Raw genomic sequence first — 22,337 nt, forward strand, 5'->3', positions numbered from 1 at the left:
ACATGGAACTGCTTTGAGCTTTTTACATTGAAGTTATACTCACATTTATGTCGATTCATAATCAGATTAGCCAATATGAGATTACTGTCCAATCAAAGACAAAACAAGTAAAAGCACTGCATCATAATGAAAGGCTAGTTTTAGTTTCAGATAAAGCCTAAAAAGCATAGACTGCATCTGTCAGTTTTTTCAAGTTAAAAATCATAAATGTAAATGTAATTATGGAAAAAATTGATAAAATTGTAACTATATAATACCATACCACGATGAATGTTGAACGTACATGAACAAGTGCTGTCAAAACTGATATATTGGCAAAGAGAAAATATTTAACCAAATAATACACAGACAATATTTAACCAAATAATACACAGACAATCATGTTTATCTAGCCAATGCATTGAAACTAGAAGTAAGGTTTCAATGTGTTCCAAGTATATATCTTTCTATAATATCAATTCAACTGAGTGAATTTGTTTTAACTACAAGATGAATGAGTGCTCGCTTAAGTGGTGCGAAGCTCCTTGTATATCTGCACAAAAAGCTGCTTGTGCAGACTTTCAGATTCCTCATCTGTTATGTTCATTGCATCTGCATACAAACACCAGTAAAATAAAGGTTAAAGGTAATTAAGATAAAGTAGCTTACTATCAAATTTAACTTCTCTACATTAATTCTTTCGTGTTTAAGCACAACCACTATGTACAAAATGGCAGAAAGAAACTTGAGCTTGAGCACAAAGAATGTCAGGACCCGTCCAGAATTCCTTCCCGAAATCCTAGACAAGCCCTGATTCCAGGGAAATACCACCGAACCTTCCAACGGAAAATCTGGCAGCACCTCCCCTAAGGGTAGGACTAACTAGAAAAATTACCTGCACTGAAAACACACTTCTATAAACATCCCCTTATTCCTCCCACAATACTACAAATGGATTCCACAAATTTCAGCACTTCAAAAAAAATAACAGCAGCAACCCAGTGCATAAATAATAACTACACGTCCAATACAGTATACAGAGCATTATACAGATAAATGTGGAATTTATACAATGACAGATAAGAAGCAATACAGGATAGAGAGGAAAAAGGGAAGATATACTTCTTGGACTTTCGGCATCGAACTGAGATGTTGGACTCGCCCCGGACAATCAACGTCTCCAACCTGAACCTAGGGGAACAGAATTTAAGAGTGTGAGATGCTAATCATCCCAGTGAGTGACCCTATCTACTGTACACCTTTAATAATAATAGTATACCAAATAAAGGGATTTAATTAATCAATACCGAACAATTAAATAAATAAATAAATAAACATTTGAAATAGCAATTTCTCTCAAAACCCTCACTATTCGCTCCGTTGGAAATGTTCCCCTTTTAAAACATTTTCACAAAACCCGATATTTGTACTTCCCAAAAACCAAGGGATCAAACCATTTGATAAACAATAAATAATAAATACCCCAATATATAATTAAAATGTAATAAATTATAATAAGTAATTTTTGAACACCTTTAGGGTTTGAAACTTTATCTGAAAATTACACCTGACGCACCATACCATATACTAGTGATGCCCTCCAATACCCAGCGTCCCGAGCACCGATTGGCGGAGAGATTAAAGAGAGAAACTTGCAAACGGCACTTCGGCGTCCCGACAATACCGCTGCTGAAACCATCATCCTGGCCAAGGGAGGGGCGGCTGTTGCCAATATCAAACTTGCCTGCCCAGTCCAATGGCAACCACGGGAGAAATAATACTTGCGCGCTAAACCACATAATACTTGCGCGCTACCACGTGTCCATACACCAGAACACCAATACTGTATAAGTGCATCTAAAACAATTATTATTAACCAACCGTACCGTTTTCCAAAATTACCGTGGGAAATATATCAAAATTTCACACTTACCATCCCACATATTTTTATTTAACAAACCGGTACGAAAATATCGATAACAAATAAACCACAATTTTCTTGAAGTACGAGGTTCAACAATAAAAATACCGCGGGCATAATTTATAAAATTTAACCAAATATTTTCATAAAATATTTAACCCAATTATGCCCGAAAATAATACTTAAAACCACATACGATTATTACCGAAATATACTTTGCTCATGCATAATAAATAAATTAAACCACAATAAAACCATAACCAAATTGTACCACATGAGCATAATTTAAATACCAATTAAACATAATTAATTGCCCAAAAAAGATATAAAATCCAGACACAATCAATTACTGAAAATACTTGCTCATGTGTAATAAATACCATTTAATCACAATAAAATAATAATCGGGAATTTCTTAATGACCCCCAAATTTCCGTTTAGCACTAATGGATAAATATATATAAAATAATATTTTTCCCGATTATATTTAAAATATGCCACATGAGCACAAATTACAGATATCAAATAAACACCAAATAAATATAATAAATTGTCCAAAATATTTTTAAAGGTGGGTCACTCACCTGGAGCACGCAATTAAACCATGATCCACCATGGGATCAATTCCATGACTCACCCGTGCTCCTAGAACAAAATTCACACACAGTTAAATAAATTAATATTTTAATCGGATAATTAATACCCGGTACCCGGGGAGGTCAAACACAAACGTTATCCAAAATTGACAAATTATATGTCTATGGAAAGCTTGTGAGATGAGGATCCCATTACCGACCTCCATTGAGTTCAATTCGACCGGCGGTGGCCGGAATTTGGTCGGAAAGATTCGGCCGGTTTTAATCCCTTCGTATCTTGCAAATCGACGGGAGTTGAGTTAATTGGAGCTCAGAATCGGACTCAGAGGGTCCAAATTAGTGGGAAAGGACCGGTTGCACGACCGGTGGCTGTCGGAAAATGGCCAAACTGGCGACACACCGGCCGCCGGCGTTGGAGGCCGATCCCGGCTCGTCCGCTGGCCATTCGGCCGAAGATTTGGCCGCCGGTGTCACCAGCTGCGGGCTTTCACGTCGGCCGGCGCGTGCGTGGTTCCGGTGGCTGGAAAATGTGCAGCAGGGAGAGAGAGAGAGACGGGCGGTGGAAAGAAAGAAAGAAAGAAAGAAAGAAAGAAAGAAAAAGAAGAAGAAGGAGAGGATCGGGCCCTGGCCCTTTTTTTCCCACGTGGGGAAAAGAAAAGAAAAAGAAAAAGAAAAGAAAAAGGAAAGAAAAAGAAAAAGAAAAAGGAAAATTAAAAATAATTAAATAATTAAATAATAATATTATTATTTAAAATAATAATAAAAATAATAATAAAAATAATTTGATATTACACATGGTTGACATGTGGCTTCTCAACATGGTGACACATGGTCACCTTCATTAAGTCACACGTGACACATCGTTACATGTTTAAAAAATAATATTAAAATAATACGGTGTTTGAAAAACTCTACAGGTCCATAACTTTCAAACCACATGTCCAAATCGGACGTGCCGCTAGTCTACGGACTCGTATCGATGAACACTTCACAACCATGCATGAGTCAAAGCTCAACTTTGCATGAATAAAAAGTCAACTCCGGCACCCCTTGGACAGTTTGGACCTCAACTTGTTTTGCTCATAACTTTCAAACCGTAGCTCCGTTTTGAACGTGCTACTAGTCTACGAACTCGTGCCAACGTGTACTTCGTAACGGTATCTCAGTCAACCTAGAATTCCAATCGGATCAAAAAGTCAACTTTTGACCCCTTGGTCAACGGTCAACAGTCAATCTCGGTCAACGTGCAAAAATTCCGACATGGTTCGGGACGGGGTGTTACAAAGAAACTGCACAATTCAAATTTCCAACTATAAATTATCATATTCTATACCTTGAAGCCTTTAGAGAAGGGAAATAGGGGAACCAAACCTCAACATTTCTTCCTTTTGTCTCTCAAGCTCAATATAGCTTCTCCTCTACAGCAGCCAAGTCTGTTGTTCTCATAATTCTGCACCGTGTACCATACAAACAGGAGAAAATGTTTCACAATCAATACAATAATTTCGACACCACCTAAAGAAAGCAAGATAAATATTACCTGATTTCTGAGCTCCATAATGTGCGGTTCCTTTTCCAAGTTCTCCCTGTGAGTTTAAATAAATTTAGGATCTGTTTTTCCATGCATAATTCAATTGTGCTCTCTCCATGCATAATCCAATTGTGCATGACTAATATAGCAAAAACTAGTAGATAATAAGAAAAGAATAACTCGCTAGCTGCAGTCTTTCTTTGTGAATTTCATCTCTAAGCTGCTAATTGTCAAGTTGCAAAAAAAATATCTAGGAAAAATAATCAGAACATAGACTCAAGTATCACAATAGCGAAACTACTATATATTGGGAAGGCATAAACCACCATGCTCATTAATAAACCATATAAATCAAGCACAAAAGTCATTGTATTAGCACAATACCCAATATTCACTAACAAGCGTTTTAAAAAGGGGTTGATGCATGCACTTTATGCACTTAAGTAGTACAGACAGATTTCCAACTGAGAGAAAAAGCTTATGTACATACATTATTTTGAATTTTAACTTGATCGAGCAAAAGTAAAAATTGATGGTATGCATCCTTATCAGACAAAAGCTTCCTTAACTTGTCAACACTAAAATATATCCAATGAAAAACAAGAGAATGATAAATATTAATCAATAATGTTTAACCAAACTGCAAAATAACATATCAAAATGAAACAAGAGAATGATAAATATTAATCAATAATGTCTAGCCCAACGGCAAAATAACATATCAAAGTGTAAAACGTAACAATAATCAAATTAAATATGAAGTTTATGACTTTTACAAAGACGATTAATATTTTCACAAATAGCAAAACAGATTATTTGTCAACTAGGCTTTAGAAAAATAAAATTAAATGACATAACAAATGTGTAAGTAGAAATTAGTTTTCTCTGCGTAATAGAAAGAGAAAGGAATAAGCAAGTGATGATAATACTATTAGAACAATTTGATAGAATACATGCTTGTCTAAAGATTAATTAACCTAGTTCCATGAAGTTATATGAGTAATAAATATAAAATTTAGTCATGAGCATGAGCAACCTTACGTCTTATCCTTCAAAACAGCAATCACACTTGTTGCTTTAGCAATTACACCCACAAACCATACAATAGATGGTTTGGCTAACAAAAAAATTTATATTATCATAATTATCGAAAATTTGTATTATCATAATTTCTACACAAAACCACCAATAAACCCACTTCCTTTCTACACAAAATGACTAATAGAATATATTTGTATTGTATTCTATTTTCGCTCTATTACCTTCAATGCCCATCAAAAAGACCTCAGATTTTCTTCTCGTTGAAGCAAGCAACCAAAGTAGCAAGGCATACCATAATTATTCATTCCAACCCATATCCCAAGTGGCATATCAAATGTAGTCAAGCAATGAGTGGTATCAAACACCACTGCATCACCAAATATCTTATATGACTTGATAGAAGATGCATATGACCAGACAATGTTCTATAGTTGCTTGTATCCTGCCAGCAAGCATATATATATATATATATATAAACATATATGATCATTTAGAAAAACTTTTACAACTTCATTTAAATACAAACGTCGAAGCAGAATTACAAGGACCTTTACCTGATTCCAAATTGGTTCACCAGGAGGTTCAATGACTGTGGTTTCACTGTTCTTTTTGCTGCGTATGACTTGGTCCCCTAGGCTTAAAATAACGTATGGATCGGTCTTGCCTGGAAAGAAAGTTCAAAACTAAAACTTCAAGAGGAACCAACAAGAGATATTTGGGTGAATATTAACCAGATATGTACATAAATATCAATGCAATCTAGTTAAGAATAATATGATGCAAAATTTCGAACAAACCACAAATCAGCTAAAAATCTAAAAGGAGCAAACATATCAATGACTAAAAGCTGCTAAATTTCACTAATACATAAAGCATAATGGAATTATCTTGTGAAATACATCTAGATAAAAGCATATGGTTGTTACCATAGAAGAAAAAATATGAAATGGTTTTCGATTTTCATCTCCTAAATGCAGGGTGGAAGCATAAAAAGGAAAAAGAAATAGACATAACTGTTGTCCATTATCCTAATTGGAAAGAGAAAAACAATATGATCCCACAAAATGGTTAAAAAAGAACCTTCATTCTTGCAAATTAACATTTCCATAATTTTGCAAGACATGTGATAGCAAATGTAATAGATCAACAAAATGTCTATTAAAGAGAGTACTTGCATATGGTAATTTCAATTCAAAAATGCACATTCCACTATCTGGAAAAGAAAACTTTGAACCGAACTGTTAAGAATAGTTGAAATGAACAAATATATATAAAAAATAAAATAAAAAATAAAAACACATAATTTAATTCCTATTTATAGCAATCGAATACTCATTTCTAGTCACGGGAAAATAAACACAAAAACAAAACAAAAAAAAAAAACAAAAACAAAAGCAAGAACATTTGGCAATTTATTGGAAGCAAAAAAAAAAAAAAAAAAAGTCTTACCCACCAGAAGCAAGCCAGATGAAAGTTGCTTCAGGAATACAACTCTCTTCCCTTTAAATCTCCCAGCCAACACAATCAACACCGTCTCCGGTGTAATACTCATCCTGAAAAGCTCACAGACCCAATTAACAAAGCAACGAAAGCCAAATAACATGTAGCCAAAATGCATTAGATAGATTATTTAAAAAAAAAAAAAAAAAAAAACCTTTTTGGAATTGAATTTGAGCTTGGTGGGCTTGTGCTTGCTCTTGTTGACAAGCAGTTTCTTGACATCATCAGCGGGGTAGAACTTGGGAGGTTTTTGAGGTGGGTTCTCTGCGGCAGGCTTCGGATCGTGACGAGGGAAAAAGCCGCCTTTTTTGGCCTTGATAGCCAAAGTCCTCTCTTGTGATACATTTTAGAACTTGAATACTTGGTGACCGGAGAGATGAAACGAGGCTGTTTGGCAAAAGGGCAACCAAGTGAAGAAAGCTTTATGAATGAGAAAAAATGAGCCAGCTTTGAAGGAAGGGTGATGAAGGAGAAGAGAAAAATCGGGTGAAGAAAAGAAAAAAAAAAAAAAATATATATATATATATATATATATATATATATTTAATTTGGATATAAAAGTATTTGGAGATTGTTAAAAATTAAAAAAGTAGAAAAAAAAATAAATAAAAGGGTAAAAATCATTAAGCTCATTCTACGAGGATATTAGGATTTTAGGCTAAATTCTCTGACATAGAATTTTTTTTTTATTTTTTTTTTTGCTGAAGCGGCTAAGGTGACCCAGCCTAAACTAGTATGTTACTGGGTTGAAATACTTGGAAGCCCAACACTTGGTTTGTCGGGCTTTGGTAAGTATTATAAACAGTAGGCTAAATTGAACTGCTCATCCACAAAATAATTGGGTCATCAGGTGGTTGGGTGGGCCTACTCTCGACCATTAGCAGAATACAAACTGGAGGGCATTAATCAATGCTCAAAGTTCTATATGGTAATGGTAGTGCCCAGGTATTTCAATACGCTCAAAGTTCCATATATTAACATTTCGATGAAAAAATATAAATTACCCATAATTTGTTTTTTGGTAAATATTATATATATATATATTACCCATCTAATATATCATCTTTAGCCATGATTTATTATGATCTAAACAGATTGATTCTCAACTATATATATATATATATTACCCATCTAATATCTCATCTTTAGCCATGATTTATTATGATCTAAACAGATTGATTCTCAACTATATATATATATATATATATATATATATAAATATACTAGACTTATCATCCAAAATTCCCATAAATCATAAAGTTGGGTGTTTGTTTTATAAAAACCTAACCATCCAAAATTGAAGTCAAGTGCTCGCAGTGCAGCGTTCTTGTGGTGCCTTGCGTTGGAATATGGCACAAGCCAAGGGGACACCAATGTTATCCGGCTCAGCAAAGTGGCAAACTTATCCTCTTTCTGTATGTTTCCTCTGTTTCTCTACGCTTCGAAGATTTTTCTCCAAATTGGCAAATGGTAGATATTGACGGTGAACCACCCGTATGAGTCTCTTGACTCTCCTTTCCTTTTCTCTCTACGCTAGATCTTTCATCCAAAGAGCTAGGTTGATGAAAACATGAAACACAGAAAATAAAAATCAATATGGATGAAGTTCAGCCCCAGTGTACAAATTGGTTAAGCATTTAGCAAAATAGGTCTGACCAGAGTCTTTGTTCGTTCCCCTTTGTTTTTCTGGGTGAGTATAATTTGTATAAACCAAACAGACAAATTTTGCTTCTTTTGCTCTCTCTCTCTCTCTTTTTTTTTTTTTTTTTTCTCCCTCTTGACCTTTTTAGGATCCAAACGGATCCTAATCAATCTCTTCTAATTAAATTAATTAATTATTCTGATTGACAATGACACCGGTATCTTCTTAATATGATTCATTTTTTAAAGGAAATTTTATTTTATTGAAGACAGATCATAAAGAGCTTACATCTCCAAGAATGGTAGAAAAGAACAATGATATTTATATATATATGTATATATATATTAAAACTTTTTTGAGTGAAGTTGAAAATATTATAAGTCTGATAAATGAAATTGATCGTTGATATTAGCTACCCATGTCGAAAAGAACCATGATATTAAACTGATAAAGAAATGGAAAAAAGTTTGGTAAATATCTTCAACTTCAAGCTTGGTAAATATAGCGTTCAGGTTTTCAGATGGCAGTTTTTTTAGTTGGATTGTAGAAGAGGCTGATTTGGAGTTTATAATAAGGTAATAAGTTTTTGTTTCTATCGAATTATTATTATTATTATTATTATATATTTTTTCGTTTTTAAATATTCTTTTAATTATGAAGATTCTTTTTTGATATATATTCTTTGAAGAATATCCTTTGTTTTCAGTTGATCGAAAAAACAAATTTCTTTAAGTGGTATAATTGAAGAAGGAATAAAAGCGTGGCTAAAAGAAGAAACAAGGACAGATTCAAATCCAAACAGCACATGAACATTATTTAAGTGATCGCTCAACAATAACTTCAACTGATACGTTTATAAAAAGATAAAATACTTTAATTTATCTAATCTTGAGGATAAGGATTGTTGGGAGAGTTACATGAAAGAAGGATTATTGGAGAGCTTTTATTCCTCAGATAGCTTCCGTAGGATTAGTGTTGAAGAGCGAGCGAGCGAGCGAGCGAGCTTATTGGATCATTATTAATAATATTTGTTCATGATTATTTTTTCAGAAAAGCCTTGAGCCAGCGGGCGGATTGTTTGGGATATCTTTTCAACCCATTATCAAAATCCACATAGTTGAAACCAAATCGATCGGCATAACCAGCAAGCCATTCAAAATTGTCCAAAAGTGACCATGCAAAATATCCCTTCAATTTTACGCCATCCCTACACCAAAACCAAATCAATTAAGATGTTAGACCTCCAATAATTAGTTAAGTCATTAACCAAAGTCTAACTTAACTTATTTGTAATTAACTAAGCATAATGCACTTACTCGATCGCTTTATGAAGGAATGAAAGATGACCTTGGTGATAGCTAATTCTTGGAATGTCATTGAGGGCTTGCTCGAGTGGCATTTTTGGGATATCAAACTGATCAATGCCTTCATATATAATTTACGTAAATAATTAAGTCGATCCATGCTTATATCAGTTAACAAAATATAATGTATTTTTTTTTTATAACATATATAATTAATAATGAAAGTACATCTTAATATTATAATTTAATTTATTACCATTCTCCGTAATATAAATAATTGGATTATGATACTTGTTTTTCACGTAAAGCAGAAGGTCATAAATTCCTCTGGGATAAACTCTGATCCAAAGTGAACCATTCTGCAAAATCATTTTGACTAATGAAGGAGTAATATCATTGGAACTCGATTAGTAACCGCATAATCTGGATATGTTAGAAAATGAGTACTCTACAAAAGCGGCTTCTCATATATTATTTAATATTTACTATCTTATATTACTATTTATTGCATATACATGTACCTGTGGGCCAATGGATTCCCCATTAAGTAGTTCCGCTGCCATCACAATTTGGTCAAGTAATTTTTGTTAGTACGATCTAATTAAATATTAATATACATATAACCAAAGTAAATGTTATATGTATATATATATATATATATATACATATAACTAACAGAAAGCAAACAAAACAAAACAGCTATAGTAGTAGTTTAGTAGTTGAATTACAGGGTGATAAATTAATTATCGCGTTAGTGTAGACATACTGGTTTGATTAAATTCGCCGTCAGTAGTAAAACTGTAATGGTCATCACTATGATTTCGAGGCTGGTTGTACACATAGTAAGAACTAAGAACTGTAGTAGTTCAAACCAAGAAAGTCGAACGAGTCTTTTACAAGGCTTACTTCCTCTGGCTTGAATTCGGGTAGTCGCTTTCCAACATGGACTCTCATGGTATGTGTACTCACCAAATGTCAAGGGATTCAAAAACCTGCATGCATGCATTAATTAATGCATATATATATATATATATAAATGTATGTAATACAACTTACTAAAAAATTTTAATTACACAAAATTAATCATAATATGTATTAACCAAAATTAATGAATGAAAAAGATATCTAGTTAGTTTATTATTAATATATTACCATCCAAGCATGAAACCAAGGGCTCGTTGAGCAGCGTCATGGTCTTCCTGAGAAGGGGAATGTGGAATGTACCAAAAGGAAACGAGTACGATCCCAATCAAACCCTTTTGAGAAGCCTGGTACTTGTCCTTGTACACCTTCACAGCAGCTGCATGAGCAAGAAGCAGGTGGTGCGCCACCCGGTATGGCTCAGTCCCTGAATTCCCACCCGAGCAATTCGCCTGTTGCCAATCGGAGCATCGACCCGGTGCAAATATCCCAGTTGCATAACCTGTATTGCTGAAAGACCATGGCTCATTAAACGTGGTCCAGTGCTTCACTGTATCTCCGAATTCTCTGAAGCAGATATCTGCAAACTCCTCAAAATCCTTCCTGTATTATTCACCATTCATATCATTAAATTATATGTATATAGTACATATGTATATATGTATATATATATATATATTAAAAACAACGCATATAAATTAAAATTATATATAATTTTAATTTAGGAATATTAACAATCTTTTGGCACTTACACAATTCGAGGGCTTAAGAAACCGCCATACTCATCTTCTGAAGCTTGGGGAGGGTCCCAGTGAAATAATGTCACAGACGGCTTCAAACCTATATATATAAATATATATCAATTCTCAATAATATTACCCAGTTAGTTAAATTTTAATTACATCAGTTTCCTACCTACACACACACACACACACACACACACACACCCCATATATATAATGTGTATGTGACATCATAATATTAAATCAAGAGTACTATACCATTCGCTAAAAGTTCATTAATAAGGTTGTTGTAATACTCGATTCCTTCCTTGTTCACTCCCCCACTAGGCCTTCCCTCTAAAAATGAAAAAACATCATCTAAAATTAGACAATCATGCATATATATATATATATATATATATTCGAAAAAAGGCATCCAAAAATCTTTTTAAAAAATTGAAGGGCGTTAATCTAGCCCTCTTAATCGGTGTAAAAATCTTTTATGAATTAGGATAGCAAAAACTGAAATAATTAATTAGTACATGTGAATCAAGATAAAACTTACTTGGCAGCAATCTAGTCCATGAAATAGAAAATCTATAAGCATCCAAATTCATTTCCTTTATTATACCCACATCTTCCTGCATTTATGATCATAGAAAGAGCCATATGAGATGATGTAACATTTTCTTTTATTAAGTTGTGTATATATATATGTTCAGCCTCCCAAAAATGTACCCCAACATCGATCCAATTTGTAATTTTAAAATATGTTTTTTTGTTATTTGCATTAGAAGAAAATAGAAAGAGGATTTTAATGATTTTTGTTTCTCGATCTATACCTTATAGCGGTGATATTGATCAGCAGCTACATCTCCATTACTTCCATCTAATATCTTCTCTGCGGATCATCCATAACAAAAGGTTCAAAATATTCAAAAGATATGAAATAGTATTATTATTAAAAATAAGTTAGCTAATAAAACTAATGTCAATTGTATACCTCACTTTTATATATATATATATGAAATCAAATAAATTAGATTAATTATGCATAGAAAATTATTGGTGGAATAAAAATATATATTAAAAACTTTATTTAAATAATGAATTTGGCTCTTTTATACTTGAAGGATAAAATCCTATTTTTTTATTTTAATTTTTAATCTATAACTTCTGATGGAGTTAGCTAAATTACTGTAACTCTTTGAAATTAAAAAGAAAATTAAAATTTTTAAAAAAACTCTAAAACAACAAGCTCTTGAAAACTTCTATCATTAGTGCTTGTATGAGGCATCATACCGTGCCCAACTATGCCCAATAAAAAAGATTTATATAAAACAAGACGATAAGTACTACTGGATTGGAATTAAAGAGACCTGGATATTTGCGAGTGAAAGTATCCCAAAGCCTTAGTATATTAATATATGATTCAGACATACAAACAAAAAGCGAAAAGATCGAAGCCTCCAAATATATATTACTAATTGTCAACTAATAAATAGATGCAATAAAATCAATTTTGAGTATTGTATATATATTAATTGGAAAGGGAACGCTTAATTAGCAAGAATCTATTACACTATTATAAAATTAGTAATTAATACGTAAGAATAGATGAGGATGAGATGTTTGATAATTAATAGAGTACTTTTTCAAAGCCTTAATTTAGAGAGAGTAGCCAGGGGGTTTACCTGGTAAGAAGAAGATCCTATGCCGAATAGGAAACCAGCAGGGAAACTGCTACTATTAAGAGAAGTAACGTCAAAATGAGCAGGCTTGATACTACTAGATTCACCCACACTACTCGTCACCGCACACCCAACGACTACTAGGAGCCCTAAAACCACTACTGACCCTAATTGGGATGCCATATTTAATCAATTTGTTATACTAGCTAGTTCTACTGGTTGAGGATTTCTGGTCCTTCTCTTTACATATATATATATATACACATATAGAGCCCCAAATCAACCAGGTTTCAAAATTAATTACACATAAATCTATATATATAGATATATATATATATACAGAGAGGCTAGCATGAGGACCGACCCATGGGTTATATGCGGACCAAACATGTGATGAAATTTCCTGCCCTTCGATTTGCACTGCTGGCATCTACGGCCCACCTTCAAAGCAACTCTCACGTGAGAATGACTAGCCAAATTTCCCCTGAGCCCTTCCCGCTCTCATCAGCTCGAAAGGACTTTGCCAAAATTTCCAATCGCACCAGCAGCAACCAGCCAAAAATTCCCAATCGCACCAGTAGCAACCAGCCAAAAATTACCAATCGCACCAGCAGCAACCAGCATTGCCATCCTTGCAAACCCACCAGATCGTACCACCATTGCCACAGCATTGCCATCTTGGAAACGCACCTGCTCGCACCACGATTGCCACCCTTCTCTGTACCCACCAGCTCATAATCTTCTACTCTGCATGTCTATATTCTGGCTCTTCGTATCTGTGAGTGAGTGAGTTTATGTTTTGTAATTTTTTTTTCATTCTGTTTTTTATGTTGGTGATTTTATGTAGTCTTGCATAATTGAAATTGTTAAATGTGGGATTGTGATTTGGGTTGAGAAATAACTTGAACGAAGGCCAATCTTTATGATGATTTTTGAAAATTTAGAAAATGATACTTTTCGCAGAAAAAGCATAAATGTATGCATGTTGTTTTTCTTTCCTGGTGTATAAATACCACTGTTCACGCATACTGTTCATTGTGTAATAATCAATTCACTTAGTCTATCATAATACTAACACGAAAGAGATATTTACACCACTTGTTTTTGGGGTATACGAATGGCCAATCCATGCATGCTATACAAGAGAAAATAAGTTTTTTATAATTGGAATACAAAGTAATTCTATTTTGTAATTCCTATATCTACACACACACACACACACACACACATAAAGACATATGTATATATATCCTTGAATAAGAACTTTAAATAATTATAATCCTCTTAATATGCATGAAACATAGAGTTAATAGATTAAATTGATAATTATTTTTATTCTAATAGCCTTTGCGTAGATTTGTTAACCTCTCATTGATTAAAGAGTTATGTATCAATATTTTTGTTTCCCTTTATCTAGCAAAGATGTAATTATTTTATTGTTTTGCAACTTATATTTTTCATTTTTATATGTACTATTAACCTTTTTGAACCCCATGATTCAGATTTATTTATTTATTTTTTCTGTTGATGCACGCATATTTGTTTCTTTCATTATAAAGTGTGCTGGATCAGCAACCATAATGCAAACTCGGCAGAATTTGGCTGAAGTGCCTTTATTTTTGCAATATTTTTCTCTTCTATTTAGAAACTAAACTTTCTTAAAATAAAAGATATTACCACCTCTCATGATGGTTTTGCTTTGCCATCTACCAGGTTACAAATTGATCAATAAGAAGCTGGTTTGAGTGTAGAATAGTTGGAAGCAAATTCAGATTGGAAACATGAGTGTAGAACAGTTGGAAGCAAATTCAGATTGTAGACAAGTTGAAGACATATCCTTGCTGTCACATTCAAAATCCGTGGATGACGTTTACATTCCCCAAGTGGCCGAAAACTGCAAACCAAAGGTTGGACAAAAGTTTGAATCGATAGATGGGGCACATGAGTTCTACATCAAATATGCAAAAGAGGCGGGGTTTAGTGTTCGTAGCAGTTCGACTAAGAGATGTAAAGGTGCGGAAGAAGTTGTCTGGAAAGAATTTGTGTGTTTTAAGGAAGGAGTATCTTCTATAAAGGACGGTGAGAGAAAAATGTGTCGGGGGATGACAAGAGAAAATTGTAAAGCTAAACTTGCCATGGTTAGGTCAAAAACGGGAAAATTTGTCATCGCCGTATTTGTTGAAGAACATAGTCATCCATTATCAACCCCTCGAAGAGTGCATTTATTGAGATCACATCGTAGTGTGTCTGAAGCCAAGAAGTCACTAACTTTGTAGTTTTCAGCAGCAAATGTGCCAACTCATCAACAAATAAGCATTCTTGAATTTGAAGCTGGAGGTATAGAGAATATTGGGTGTACAAAGAAGGATATATATAACCATGAAGCTAAGGTGTGGAATGAATTAAGAGGACAAGATGCAGAACTTTTAAAGGAATATTTCCTAACCGAGCAAGAAAAGGATCCATGCTTCTTTTTTAAAATAGATGTAGATGATGATGGTAAATTGAAGCGTTGTTTTTGGGCTGATTCGGTGTCTAGAAGAGCTTATGGATGTTTTGGTGATGTAGTTGTATTTGATACAACTTACAACACTAATCAATATGGTATGATATTTGCACCCTTGGTGGGGGTGAACAATCATGGTCAAACGGTGCTTTTTGCATGTGCCTTTTTAAGTGATGAAAAAACAGAATCATTTGTTTGGTTGTTTGAGCTATTAAAGGATAGCATGCCGACGAACAACCCAAAAATGATCATTACCGATCAAGATCCTACAATGACAAAGGCTATAGTTCAGAGCTTACCGAATACATTTCATAGGTATTGTAGTTGGCACATACTTGAAAAGTTCTCTAATTATTTAAATGTGATCACCTATAGAGATTTTTATAAGGACTTCCAACAATGCATTTGGGAATCAGAATGCCCTGAAAAGTTTGAAAGAAAATGGGTGACTACCATCGAGAAGGCAAGCCTAGATAACAATGATTGGTTAAAATCAATATTTGAGCTATGTTTAAGATGGGTGCCTGCATATGTTAACCATATATTCTCAGCTGGAATGTCAAGTAGCCAACGTGCGGAAAGCTCCCATTCATTTTTCAAGAAATATATTTCGAAGAGAAACTTATTGATGGATTTCATACTTCGATTTAATAGGGCATTTGCACATCAACGTCACGAAGAGTTAGGGGCTGATCACGTTGATATTAATGAGAAGCTTGTTTTGAAATTGCCATTGGAAATGGAAGAGCAAATGGCTGAGATTTACACATGCAAGATTTTTCTTAAGTTTCAAGATGAGTTGTGGAATAGCTTAGTAATAATGCCACAATTTGTTTGTGAAAATACTACACACAAAATGTATGTGGTCAAGAGTAGTCCAAAAGAACGTGTTCGTAGAGTGCGGGAAATTGCTTATGATAAAGAATTGGACTTTGCATCTTGTACATGTAAGAAGTTTGAGGTGCAAAATGTCAAATAATAACCGATAAGCAAGGTGTTGAGATAGGTGGACAGCGTAGTTCAATGTTGACTTGATGAGCTAAACTATTCCAACTTGCTTCGGAAGTCATTGATAAAGCCATAATATATGAAGAGGCAAGTGTAATTGTGAATGATGGTCTTCAAAGTTTGCTAGGCAAGATTGAATCCATAGTTAGCAACACGAAAAGTGGAGGCATTTCTGAAAAAGGTAGCACTGCTCATGACTATGAGGCTTTGAAAGACCCATCTGCTGTGAGGGCAAAAGGATGCGGACAAAGATTAAAAAGGCGAAAGGAGAAGGCAACAAATGCCGCAAAGTATAGAGGTCGATGTTGCAATGGATGTGGAAAAATTGGGCAATCGCACGACAAAAGAAACTGTCCGCTCCTCAACAATCCGTAAGAAAATAATACATTTACTATTGATTATTCTTATGCAATTTGTATGATCATACTTTGTACAAACCATGCTGCTCATCTATATAGGTCCTCACAAAATGAGGAAAGTCCTCAGCACGCCTCGGAATATGATTCTAAAGCTGATAGTTTGTCTTCCACAGGTATGAAACTAAGTGGTATCGTATGGTCTTGGATATTTTATTGAAATAACATGCTGCTAATCTAAGGACGTGCTGGACTTTGGCAGGTCTGCATGAGAAAATGAAAGGATGACCTATCTTGCAACAGATTTGGGAGAAGAAGTTGTTTTTTTTATTTTGGTGTGCTTGTTTGGGATTTTCTATCTTATAGCAAGCACTATCAGTTGACTATATAAAATAGAGATGTGTTTTGATTATTGGATTGAATGTATACTGGTTTTGCCGTATATTCACGTGCTACTCTTTATGTTTGGAACATTTAATTTCTATACATCATGATAAATGAAGAGAAGAGCAGCCATTTTTGCAACAGATTATCTTCTTCCACATACCACTGCCATTTTGCTCTACTTCAATATTCTAATCTGTCATGTTATTGATTTACTTCTAAAATGCCACATTGTACTTCACCACCTTAGTTTATTTGTTAGAAGACTTATTGGCCTGTTTATTTAATCTTTCTCATGTTTTTTCTATGACTGTTTATTGGACTTATGCTTATTAGGAATTTTCTGGCCTCTACTTAGGTGTGTTCGTCAATGGATAGATTGGCATCTCAAAAAAAGATCTAAAAAGTCCTAAGCTAGATGAAGCACACAAAAATATCCTATGGGACATTAATAATCGAAACGAAAAAGGAAAGTGCTCTAAGGAACAGGATGCTCAATGCTGTGGTAAATTCTTCATAGAACAAAAAGCTGATATTTTGTTCATTGCTTTTGTAGAAAACTAGATTATTTTCATTGGATTCTATCATTGGTTGGTATATTTGTTAACTAGGATAAAAAAGCCATAGCACAAACTAGTACAAAAAACTTAAGAAAGCAAGCTTCGTGATTACTGTTCACGCATACTGTTCACGTAAACTTTTTACCTGCATTTAAACATTCTTCTTTTTCTTATATTTTTTTTTTCTTTTTTTGTCATATTGCGATAACTATCAGCTTAGTTACTAAAAGAGAGTTGAGTTATGATTATAGACTTCTTAAATTGCCATATATTGGAAACATGAAGTCTTGTTTGATTATTTGACTAAATGTATGCTAGTTTGCTTTTAGTTTAGTTTGCCGTTTATTTACCAATGTGGTTTACTTCAGTTAGCAGGAAAGAGAAGCTCGAGATTGATGTTTATACATAGGTATTTTAGCAAAAAAATTAAAAAAAAAATCAAAAAAAAAAAAAAGGATGTTTAAACATAGATGAACAGTGCATGTAAACAGTATCTCGGCAGCAACACAAGCTGGAGATTGATGTTTATACACAGGTATTTTAGCCCCAAAAAAAAATTTAAAAAAAAAAGATGTTTAAACACAGCTGAACAGTGCCCATGAACAGTCATGTAAACAGTATCTCGGTAGCAACACAAGCTGGAGATTGATGTTTATACACAGGTATTTTAGCCACAAAAAAAATTTTAAAAAAAATCTAAAAAAACAAAATGTTTAAACACAGATGAACAGTGCAATGAACAGTGCGCATGAACAGTCACGTAAATAGTATCTTGGCAGCAACATAGCTTGGCAGCAACACAAGCTGGAGATTGATGTTTATACATAGGTATTTTAGCCCAAAATAAAAATAAAAATAAATCTAAAAAAAAAAGGATGTTTAAACATAGGTGAACAGTGCACGTAAAATAGTACACATAAACAGTAGCTCGGCAACAACATAGCTCGGCAGCAACACAAGCTGGAGATTGATGTTTATACACAGGTATTTTAGCAAAAAAAAAATTAAAAAAATCTAAAAAAAAAAGATGTTTAAACACATATGAATAGTGCACATAAACAGTACACGTAAACAGTAGCTCAGCAGCAACATAGCTCGGCAGCAATACAAGCTGGAGATTGATGTTTATACGCAGATATTTTAGCCAAAAAAAAAAAAAAAAGATATTTAAACACAGGTGAACAGTGCACATGAACAGTAGCTCGGCAACAGCACTAGCAGCAACACAGCAAGCTCGGCAGCACCAACAGCAATACAGGAGCACCAGCAGCAACACAGCAAGCTCGGCAGTAGCAACAACAAGCTCGGCAGCACCAGCAACTAGGAGTGGGCAAAAACCGACCTGACCCGACAAAACCGATCAAACCGAAGAATTTGGGTCGGTTTGGGTTGGTTTTTATTGTTTAGTCGGTTTGGGTCGGGTTATACATATAAAAATGTTAGATTTTCGGTTCGGGTTATGGGTTGGAAGGAATTTTAACCCACCCAACCCGAACCGAACCGTTTCATACCCAAAGAGCCATTTTGCAAAAATTATTTTCATTAAATTATTTCTATGAAATTTTGTAAGCCATTGATCTCTCACCATCTAATTACCACCGTTGGATTTCAAGATGAAAACACAACACACAACAGTGACAGCACTCAACAGTCAACACAATCTCAGATTCTCACAAAACGAAATTGAAGCCCTAGCATTCGCGTCGCCAGTCGCCACTCGCAGGCAGCATCCTCCGGCCAGCCACCACCCGACTGAACTCCCAAGCAACGCCACCACTTGAACAACCGCCGACACCGGACCCAGTCCACTCGTCGCCCTCTCGCCGATCGCCATTCGCCACCACTCGTCGCCCTCCCAAGTCCCAAGCTCTGCAGGTAAAATAGGCTCACCACTCGTCGCCGATCGCCATTTTTGTTGTATGAGCATTTAATTGTATTGGGAAAATAGGCTCAATGCTTGTGGTCTCTTGTGTATGCTTGATGATGGATTAATATCCGATTTGATTTTGCTTCAGGTTACTTTTCCTAGAAATATTAATCGTTGTTCTGGGTATATAAATTTTACTTTACAATCCAAGTCCTGTTTGGCCGTGAAACACAATCAGGCAGGGTCTAATAATTTAATGAAATCAAGCACCTTCATATGCATGATTTTTTATCCAGTATTCTGGATGGATCGGATTTATGCTTTATTTTGTGGGTTGTTCATAATCCTATGAAACTCACGATTACTTTCCTTTTTCATTCATTTTCAAAGGTTTGGGCACTTGCAGACTCTAAACGACAAGGATTTTTGGGTGTTACCGAGTTTATCACTGCAATGCAGGTTATTTTTTACTATTTATTTCTTGATTATGTTGTTAGGTGGCTTTATATCAATCTTACTTTTATAATATTTCTGTTCTGGACAGCTAGTTTCCTTAGCACAAGCAGGACATGAGTTGACTTCAGAGATCCTTAAAACTTCAGGTAAGTATAAGTATAGGTTAAATAATAACTCTTCCATTTTCCATATATGAAATAGTGAACAGCATATGAAAACGAATTCATAGTGGATCTGGTTATGAGTTGACACATATGTTATTGATATTATGTTTTGAAATAAACAAGTTCTGATTTATGCTAAAATCTTGGCAATCCCATATTGTATATTCATTTTATGGAAATGAAGTATGAGGCACTTGGTTATGGAACCTATACCTGAATTGTCAATTTCTGCGTGTGCCAAACTGATGACCATTACTTTTCCTTATGGAGGGTCCCTACCTTCCCATATGGTTGGCCATTCATCCGTAACTTGTTTTGTTTCCTTTTGCTTCTTCCTTCCAACTACTTTATGTCGTTTATGATCGCGCAATCATAAATTTGGTGCTTATCGTTTCATTAATTTTCTTGGCTATGTATGTCATGATGATAAATACAAATAAGCATTCACACATATAAATATATATCCTAAGCAATTAATTAATAAACTTCCAAAATTTATGGGAAGCTTATGTAGAAATACTTTAATTGAGAGTCATTTTGTCAAGAGGTAGTATTAATTTGTTTTCTGGTTTCTAAATCAATCGTTTTAATAAAGCAACCGTGGATCTGAAAAATAATATTTATAGTTTTACTTTTTTGGAGGACTGATTCAAAATGGTGATGAAGTGAGAGTATGATTGAGGAAAAAAAGTCAAAGCGTATAAATGGGTTAATTAAGCAACGAGTGGGACTAGCCTTCTTAGATAATCATTTTTGAAGCATTGTGAAAGAGAGTCTAATTATCTCGTATGTAATCTCCTTGACTGTTCTATTTACTTTTATATCAGAACCATATATATCTAACAATTAAGTGATTAAGTATAGGCGGATTATCTTGTATTTTGTATTTTAAATTTTTGGGTTTTTCCCCTGTATATATCATTTTGGGTTTTGTATTTTATATTGTTGTTTGTTTGATTCAAATGGCTTATTTTGTTGAATGGTGGACTTGGCAGTATCTGTCCAATTTTTTTTTTCAAGTGTATAGCAAACTTTTTTTTTTCTGTTTTTTCTAATTAGTATTGCAATTCTATTTTTTTTTATTTTGCTTTGTGGTCTAATATATTTTTTTCCCCTGTTTTGTAGATAAAATCAAATATCCTATCGTGACTTGCATAAATCGAATAGCATTCCTTTTCTTCGTTTAATTCCAAGATCACAAACAATTGTGTGATTGTCTATTATTTGGAGGTAAGTTACTTAGCCTTTTTCTCGTTATTTTTGCATGTGGGAAGGTCAAAAATTGCTTTTTGAAAGTGTAGTGAAGCATAGGCTGTGAAATTGTTTGCTGTGAAGTTTGGAGATTGTGAAGTGATGTGTGACTTGATTGCTGTGAAGTTGTTAATATAACCTGGCCTGCTGATTTTGACAGCTATATGTATATATATTTGTATATATATATATATACATATATGTATATGTTTATTTTGTTTTTAATAGGTTCTAGATGGATGAGGGCCACAATGATTTGTATGATATTAATGAATTGGAAGAGTATTTAAATGAATCAGATAAAGCTGAATCTCAACCTTCACAGTTGGATAAACCTTATAAAATGCAAAAGAGAAAACCTTCTAGGGCTCCATCTTGGGTTTGGGAACATTTTGAAAAAATTCCAGATTATGATCCAAATAATCCTAGGTGCAAATGTAAACATTGTGGGGTAGATTATGCATGTAATACCAAGAGATGTGGAACTAGTACATTGCGAAACCATTTGATGAACCAATGCAAAAAATACCCTAATAGGATGGAGGATAAAAAGCAACAAGTTCTTTCATTTGAAAGTGGTAGTAGCAATTTGGTCTCTATGAGTACAACATTTAGTAAAGAGGCATGTAGGCTTGCATGTGCAGAAATGATCATCATGGACGAGTTACCATTTAGCCACGTTGAAGGAGAAGGGTTTAGAAAGTTTTGTAATGCTTTGAACCCTAAGTTTGAACCGCCATCTCGTAGAACAATTTCTAGAGATGTGTTTCAGTTGTACTTAGATGAGAAAAAAATTTTGAAGAGTGTGTTTTCATTGAGGAAGCAAAGGGTTTGTCTTACGACGGACACATGGACTTCCATTCAAAATAACAATTACATGACTCTTACCGCTCATTTCATTGATGATGATTGGAAGTTGCATAAGAGAATTTTAAAT

At 34.1% G+C, this 22,337-nt stretch overlaps 2 protein-coding genes and 1 pseudogene across 21 annotated transcripts; 1 reads left to right on the top strand and 2 right to left on the bottom strand.

Moving 5' to 3' along the window:
- Positions 1–352: 352 nt before the first annotated feature.
- LOC107412656 (large ribosomal subunit protein eL6-like) lies at positions 353–7,065 on the bottom strand. 20 transcript variants are annotated; one of them, XR_009634384.1, is made up of 10 exons: positions 6,723–7,065; positions 6,518–6,621; positions 4,518–5,732; positions 4,037–4,082; positions 3,868–3,946; positions 2,697–3,785; positions 2,485–2,545; positions 1,561–1,822; positions 1,102–1,170; positions 353–591 (listed from the first exon to the last, which is right to left on the bottom strand). XR_009634384.1 is itself a non-coding variant. In XM_060811819.1 (5 exons), exons 1-5 carry the CDS (start codon positions 6,911–6,913, stop codon positions 3,939–3,941), a joined length of 459 nt encoding a protein of 152 aa, XP_060667802.1. In that variant the 5' UTR covers positions 6,914–7,065; the 3' UTR covers positions 3,804–3,938. The 20 variants fall into 20 exon arrangements, 1 of the variants encoding a protein (XP_060667802.1); XR_009634383.1 differs by having other exon boundaries at positions 1,561–1,836; XR_009634378.1 differs by having other exon boundaries at positions 1,561–2,545.
- A 2,183-nt stretch (positions 7,066–9,248) lies between these two features.
- On the bottom strand, positions 9,249–13,031 carry LOC107412636 (beta-glucosidase 12-like; annotated as a pseudogene).
- Positions 13,032–14,629: 1,598 nt separating this feature from the next.
- On the top strand, positions 14,630–17,006 carry LOC132799735 (protein FAR1-RELATED SEQUENCE 5-like). Its single transcript, XM_060812201.1, has 5 exons — positions 14,630–14,927; positions 15,180–16,301; positions 16,421–16,652; positions 16,821–16,894; positions 16,981–17,006. Exons 1-5 carry the CDS (start codon positions 14,630–14,632, stop codon positions 17,004–17,006), a joined length of 1,752 nt encoding a protein of 583 aa, XP_060668184.1.
- Positions 17,007–22,337: the final 5,331 nt, after the last annotated feature.

Source organism: Ziziphus jujuba, chromosome 10, assembly GCF_031755915.1.
Source record: "Ziziphus jujuba cultivar Dongzao chromosome 10, ASM3175591v1".
Taxonomy (NCBI): Eukaryota; Viridiplantae; Streptophyta; class Magnoliopsida; order Rosales; family Rhamnaceae; genus Ziziphus; species Ziziphus jujuba.